The 7,975-nt window shown below is 38.8% G+C and overlaps 1 protein-coding gene across 1 annotated transcript in view; it reads left to right on the top strand.

Moving 5' to 3' along the window:
• Positions 1–147: 147 nt before the first annotated feature.
• Positions 148–7,975, top strand: part of REV3L (REV3 like, DNA directed polymerase zeta catalytic subunit) — a 186,344-nt gene continuing 178,516 nt past the window's right edge. Inside the window, exon 1 of the mRNA XM_049771165.1 lies at positions 148–286. Coding sequence (XP_049627122.1) covers positions 148–286 — 139 coding nt within the window. The remainder of the gene's footprint in view (positions 287–7,975) is intronic.

Genomic DNA, 7,975 nt, shown 5'->3' with positions numbered 1-7,975 from the left:
CCCGCGCCCGCTGCTCCTGAGGAGGCGGCCGCCGCCCGCCGCGCCCCGCGCCCCGCCCGCCCTCGCGCCCGCGCCCGCGCCGCCGCCGCTGCTGCCCGCGAAGGGAGGAGAGGCGAGGCGAGGCGAGGCGAGGCGAGCGAGGCGAACATGTTCGCGGTGCGCATCGTGACGGCCGACTACTACATGGCCAGCCCGCTGCCGGGGCTCGACCCCTGCCAGGCGCCGCTCGGCCGGGCCCCGGTGAAGAAGGTGCCGGTGGTGCGGGTCTTCGGCGCCACCCCCGCGGGTAAGCGAGCGAGCGGGCGCGCACACACGCGCGCACACACACGCACACACACACACGCACACACATACGCACGCGCTGCTGCCGCGGTGCGGTGCGGTGCGGGCAGCCCCCCGGCCGCCGCCTCCCGCCTCCCCCTTCCCCCCTTCCGCCTCCTGTGAGGCGTGACCCGAGGCGCCGGGAAAAGCGGGTCCGCGCGCGCGAGCGAGCGAGCGAGCGAATGGCGCGTGTTTACCCAGCGCGCGGCGGCCCGACGCGGGCTCGGCTCCGGGCTGCCTGTGTGTCTCTCGGGGGTCCGGGGCGGGGCGCGCGTGCGGGAGCTCCCCCTTCTCCTGCCCCGTCTCCGCCTCCGCGTTCTCTCAGCCCCAGGCCCCGGTCCGTCCGAGCCGGCTTTCCGGGCCGAGAGAGAGGGCCAGCGTCGTTTCCGCGCCCCGTCGCGCCCCTCGCCGGGCTTGCAGCGGCCGCTTGGCTGGCTGCAAGCATCCCCGAGTGTCTCTGGGCCGGGCGCGACGAGACGTCTCGGTCGCCCGCTTGTGCGTTTCTTCTCATCCCAGATCTCTGAAATGACACCCAAGGAACACGGTGAAGAAACGAAAAGGCTCCGGTGCCGGCGGGCTGTCTAGGTTGACCTCATTACGCACTTTCATAGGCAAAACACATTAAGGAAAAAAACATACACAACAACAACAACAAAACACTGCCGTCTATGAAGAACGGGGAGGGGGGAAATGGCAGTGACAGGCAAGCTGCGCTCTCAGGAACTCTTGGGGATTCATGACCAATCGGGTAGTGGGCGGATTGACGGGGCGTCTTGGGATGGTTTTGCTCGTCTACAACGCTTTGAACGGCCGACGTGGTGTGTGTGTATATCTATATACACACATACACACACATACATGAGCTGTGAGGTCGAGAAAAGGATGCTTTGCCACGCAGCTACGTGTTGCCTGTGGGATGCCTAGAGAGCTTTTCCCACTTGATGCTCCTTGCCCCAAGCACCCTTCATCTTACTACTGCTGTCTGTTTCTGTGGACCTCGAAGGCAATACAGCCTTTTCCCCCAAACACAGGCACTCAGTCCTAGTAGCACTTGCTTCGTAACGTGAATTCTCTTTGTTAAATTTCGGTGGTGGTAGTGAGATTTGTGGACTATTCCCTTTTTATTTTTTAACGGTGATAAAGGTCTTGCTATTGATCTTGTAAAATGGAAAGTTAGAGTGCTGTTAAAATTTTGTTTTGAGTTTTATACGTTTGGAGTGTTGGAAAGTGGAAAATAGAAGCAGTAACGCCTTTGGTAGCTAGATGTTTTGCTTTTTTAAATGTAGTGATGGTATATTTGTTTCCCATTGAAATATCGGAGTACTAAATGATAAAGTAAGATAGTGATGTTGATGATATTCAGGTTGCAGATTACAAATAGTAATGTACTAATGGTGATCACGGTAGTATATAAGCATTACTCTGTTACTTCTGTATGTAACAGTTCTAATGCTTTCTGTTACTTTTATATAGTTTCTACTTCTCCCTCAGTGTTATAGCTGTTATATCTGTCAGTGATTTCCAGAATTTTATAAAATAGTTTTGTTGTGGGAGTTAGTGAATTACTGAGCTAGCAGTAATTCTATTACCTGATAAGATGTTAATTTAAAATACCAAAAAATGGGCTTGAAGTGATCATATAGCGGGTAGGACATTTGCCATGCACGCTGCCGATCTGGGTTCAATCCCCCACCCTATACGGTCCCCTGAGACAGTCAGGAGTAATTCCTGAGTGCCTAGCTAGGACTAACAACCCTTGAGCACCATTGGTTATGGACACCTAAAAAAAATCCCCCCAAATAAAACACAAAGGGTATGATGAATTTTTATATCATTGCATTATAATGTTTTTACATTATAGCAAAAGATGTGAACTATTCTAAGACTCATTTTTATTTCTCTTCTAGGCATCATACTCCCCCCCCCCCCTTTTTGGAAAGCAGAACAAAACTGGCTTTTAAAAAAATGTGCCTTTAAAAGTAAATTTTAATGATCAAAATTTTTGTTGATACATTGAAAGATATATGACCTGATACCATAAAACCCCTCCAAATTTCAAGTTAAGTAATTTCAAATTCACTTAGCTAAGTTTAGTTTACAATTTGAAAAAAAAATTTTGTTTCCTCACCTTGAGAAAAAAAATGAAATCACTGGCATGCGTTTAGATTGTGCAGCTTTTAGAAATCAAGCCAACATACTAGCTTGTCAGAAACTCCTAGTAAAATTAAACTATAAATATAAACTATATAAATATATATAAATATAAACTATAAATATAAATGAAAACATAAAATTATCTGAATTCTATGTTCAAGTAAAATGACTTTATTCCACAGTAAAATAAAATTTGAAAATAATTAAGAGATCACTTTCACGTAGTAAAAATATGATTGCTAAAATTTTCAGTTTATAGTTTACAGATATAGTGATATAAATTAATGAAAAATATAACGAATTACATAAGGTAACACATCATAAGTAGTCAAATTTGATTCTTCATTCTTTACATAGGTTTAGAGAAAAGATCATTTTAACTGGCTTTCTTTACAAATGAAAAATAGCAATTTTTCTCACAGTGGCCATTTCAGATGTACAAATTTATACCTGATTGGTTTAATACATTTTTATTAGTTTAGTTTTATAATTGCATGAAAAATACTCTGCTTTAGAAAACTGTTCAGTTGACTTCTGATTACCTAATGATTTGAGAGCATAACTTGAGTAATTTCTGAAATCAAATATTTTAATCTAAAAGCACTCATTCGGGTCTTAAATTAGTTTAATTTGAAAAGTGAAAAAAGTGGCACATTCAAATTTGAATAGTAAATTCTACCTGACTGGATTGAGGTTGTTGGTTAAGGGTATAGATTCCTGAGTGATTAACTTAAAATTTCTTTCACCAACTTCTAATATATTTTAATATTGTCTTTACTTAATAAGATATTGAGAAATATTAACATTTTGACAACTTGTTTTAATAGAAGGAAAAAGGGTTTTAAATATCTAAAGCATAGGACCATATTTTTTCAGTTAGATTTTAATAGGGTTGTGATTGCTTTGGGAATTCACTTCAAAGAAAATCCAAAGACTTCATTGGAAAGACCTGAATCAGGTGGACCTAGGAAGCTGTCCAATTTCTCTAACCCACTTGCTTGATATCTCACTTCAAGTTAAGCTTAGACAGCTAGTGCTCTCAGTTTTCTCAGCACCAGGTTAAACAGAATTATCCTTTCAAAAAGCTTCCCTGCTGAGATGCTGAGTAGGAGTAAATAGAAGAGTGTGAGTGAGATGTTCACAAAACGAGTAATTAAAACAAAGTAGGCCAAACAGACTATAGAGGGAGCTGCTTGTCTTTTAATATTACTGTAAGGAACTCTGCCAATTCCTCCTTAATTCCCTTCAGCTTGTGAAAATTTTAGACTATTCTTGATACTAACTTGTAAACATTAAGTCAGTTTTTTTTTTTCAAAATAAGAAATTGATAGTTAAATGCTATTTAAGTTTTACAGTTTAGAAGAGATTTTTATTTAAAATAATGATGTATCTCTTTTTTTTTTTTGGCCACACCCATTTGATGCTCCTGGCTAAGCGCTCAGAAATTGCCCCTGGCTTGGGGGGATCATATGGGACGCCAGAGGATCCAACCATGGTCCTTCCTTGGCTAGCACTTGCAAGGCTGACACCTTACCTCTAGCGCCACCTCTCCGGCCCCAATAATGATGTATCTTAATATAACGATTTGGGGGGTAAATTAATCATTTTAAATAAGTTTACGATAGAACCAAGGTTAATAGTGCTTGCTTTGTGTGAAGCTAACCCTGGTTCTATCCATACTTCACAGATCTTCACTTTGCCCTTATACCCTTGCACTGCAAATGGTCACAAGCACAGCCAGGAGTGATTCCTGTTAGAGCCCTGAATACCCACGTGTGGCTCCAAAACAAGTTTGAGTTGAGTACAATTGAAAACGTGTAATTAACACTTACTAAGGTTATTAGGAAAAAACATTTATTTGAAAAACCATTGAGGGGCTGGAGTGATAACACAGCCAGTAGGGCATTTGCTTTTTATGTGATTGACTCAGTTTTGATCTCTGGCATCCCATATGTTCCCTGAGCCTGCCGCCAGGTGTGGCCCCAAAACAAAACAAAACAAAAAACGGAAGAAAGAAAAAACATTGAGGAATAAAACATTTTTAATGGCTGAAAGCACACTTTTGTACAAGGGAAATTCCTGGGACACATGTCCCTAGAACACCGTCACCCCCCAAAAAGAAATGAGAAAACAAAAAACACATTTGATTAACATGTTGAAAAAATTTGCCAATAACTCAGCTTATAAATAAGTTCTAATAAAAGTTTTGTTCATAGTTTTTTCTCTTGATAATGCTAGGGATTTAATACAGGACCTTATACATGGTAGGCATGAATGCTACCACTTACCTGCATTCTCATCCCACATAACCCTTTTTTTAGGTGGATTTTCTTGGGTGTGGGGGTGTTTTCTTAGGGGGGTCCTTGTTCTTGGGTTACTTGTGACTCTTCACTCAGGAATTAATCCTCGTGATGCTCTGCAGACCTATTGGGATGCCAGGAATTGAATTCAAGTTGGCTGCATGGAAGGCAAATGCCTTACCCTCTCTATACTAGCACTATACTAACACATAACCCATTTTTTGTTAAAGGAGTTAAATGTATTTCCAGATTATTTTTATCATTGGGTATTTTATAGTTATTAGGAATATTTTTCCATAGTATTTCTGAGATGAAGTGACTTATTACAAATTATGTTGATCACTTTTTTTATATTAGTCACTTTAGGAAACGGAAGCACTGCTGGGTAGCAAAATTTTAAAAAAGTTTTATATTTGGGCCTGGAGAGATAGCACAGCGGCGTTTGCCTTGCAAGCAGCCAATCCAGGACCAAAGGTGGTTGGTTCGAATCCCATATGGTCCCATATGGTCCACGGTGCCTGCCAGGAGCTATTTCTGAGCAGATAGCCAGGAGTAACTCCTGAGCACCGCCGGGTGTGGCCCAAAAACCAAAAAAAAAAAAAAGTTTTATATTTGATTTAAAAATACATTCAACAAATCAGACATGTAAGCAGAAGCGACTCATAAATTTGTGAACAAAATAGAATTTGGTAATGTGATTCAGTTCTTTGAGGTATCAGGATCTGTTATACATTCAGATGCTGTTCCAAAATATATAGAATCTCCCACAGTTTATATTGTAGTAGACATGTCAAAAGTAATTAAAACTCTGTATAAGATAAAGTTTGGGCTCAAAAGACATGTTCAGCAAGCAAAAAAGGGAGTCAAGACATTTCATGAAAGGAAACATGGAATACATCATTTTAAAGAAACTTTTCAATGCTTTTTAAATTCTCATAAAGGAACAGAAGGTAATTCATAAATTAAGAAAAAAAATGTCTCAGCAAGGCAGCAATATGTATCAGAATTCTTAAAGTATAATTTTTATCTGCCCCAATATTTTTAATTTTAGAGGGCTTAATCTATGTAAATAGTTTTGGCAAAAATCTAATTGTATTTTGAGTCATACACTTCATTATCCATCGTAACTGTAGTCTAAACTACTAGCATTGTTGGATGCTTTTACCGAAGAAACTTAATCTTGACCAAACCCAACCCATTCTGTCCCCTTCTAATCTGTTTTTCATATTGTAATTAGAGAGTTCAAAATGCCAACCTTACAACAACTTTTTACTTGATATGCTTCTGTAGATTTCTATTCCATTAAGGATAAGGGTAAAGCTACAATTCTTAGTGATGCTAGCATCAAATGTCTTAGAAGGTCTTGTGTAGTCTGGCCCCCACCTTTCTATCTACTCATGGCCTGAGCCATTTTCTTCTTGCCTACTTTCTGTGTTCAGCCATACTGGCCTTATTTCAGTCCCTTATTCTTGTCATGCTCCCTCCGTAATGAGGGCTTTGTACCTGCTGTTTCTTCTGCTCCTTTATAGTATTTTCTGTGGTTGCAATTTTACATATTTTGGAGATTGTCTTTTTTCCCCCCAATAACTTCCATAAATGCTGGTAATGTATTTATTTTTGCTCACCATTATAAAATTAATGCTTATTGCTGTGCTTTAAATCCAAGCATTTTTGCAAGAATTTATCAATAGATGATAGTATCAGAGAGAACACAAATATTCAACAGCTGAGAATGGTTACATAAATTAGCCATACTTAAATAGCAGAATATTTGCCATTAAAATCACATGTTAGAGGAATAAATAGTAGTGTTTGGATATTTATGCCAGTAATTATGTGAAAGAATAAATTTATAGTAGTTATTTATTAAAATGCAGGGGGAAATGTGCCAAAGTATAGTCTAATTATTTCTGGAGGGATGTTTTTTATTTTTCAGATTTTATGCCGAAATGTATTGACTATAATTTGAAAAGAGCTACACAAAATTAAAGAAAAGCTGACTTTCTAGATATGGTATAGAAATAAGTTAAAAAAAAAAAACAAGACAAGGTTTATATTGCATTCCAAACTGAACCAGGTAATTGAATGATTGTATAATGATATTGGATTTCAATATAAAATTCAGTTTTGGAAAAGCAAAATTATTTTTATATTAAACCAAGTTGAAAATTTTTGGTTTAACTATGTCCATATGTATATAAACTGATTTTAATTTTAAAATGTATTGAAAAGTAGCATGGTAATGAAACAACAGAAAATAACTCAAATACATACAAAAACTTAACAGATGATAATGTATTCTCTCATTACCTATAAATAGGAAAAGAATAATTATTTAATAAACAGTATTAGTAATCTGGAAAACAAGAGTCAAAGGGTTTAAATTGGAAAACTTGTGATTATTTTTAATATAATCTACAAGTATCAAACACCTTACAGGGTATGAAATAGAACTAAAATCAGGTAGCTGATTTTAACAAAAAATTAGATTTGTATATAGAGAAAAATGATAAAGTTAAAAGACTGATAAAGCTTACTGTTCTATTTTTCATTAAGGACAATTTTCCTTTTAATTACAGAAGTTCCTAGAAAATAATTTAGTAGAAACTCAGGGCCTCAATATACCGTATTTTCCGGTGTATAAGACGAACCTTCAACCCATGAAAAACTTCCTAAAAGTCGGGAGTCATATTCTGTGCTGGTGTATGGCATGCTGAAACCTGTTCCAGCTTCAGGGACAAGTGATCCGCACCCCTCTTACTTTTAAGAAGTAACTTACTTTTAAGACTTTTAGGAAGTTTTTCATGGGTTGAAGGGTCGTCGAAAATACGGGGTACATGCTTTGCATGTGGGAGCCCCAGGTTTGTTCCCATCACAACATGATTCCTTTTTGCATCAAAGTAGGAGTCTTATACATGTATTGCCATTTATGACCCAATAATAAAAAAAGAAACAAAGTAGTATAAAGAATTTACAAGGAAAGATGTCTTCATACCTTTTATAATGAAGATGAAAAAAAAAACTTTAGCATTCTTCATCTGTAGACTTAGCAAAGATATTATAATTTGGGAAGAGTGAGAGGAAGAGCAACTGGATATTCTTATATATTGCTGGTGGGAAAGTAAAGTACTCTTCTGTGGAAAGTAATTTGAAAATTAAAAATTAAATGAACATATATTTTGATCTGGCAACTTCATTCT

Source organism: Suncus etruscus, chromosome 4 (assembly GCF_024139225.1).
Source record: "Suncus etruscus isolate mSunEtr1 chromosome 4, mSunEtr1.pri.cur, whole genome shotgun sequence".
NCBI classification, from domain to species: Eukaryota; Metazoa; Chordata; class Mammalia; order Eulipotyphla; family Soricidae; genus Suncus; species Suncus etruscus.
This window is presented reverse-complemented; position numbering and strand designations above follow the sequence as displayed.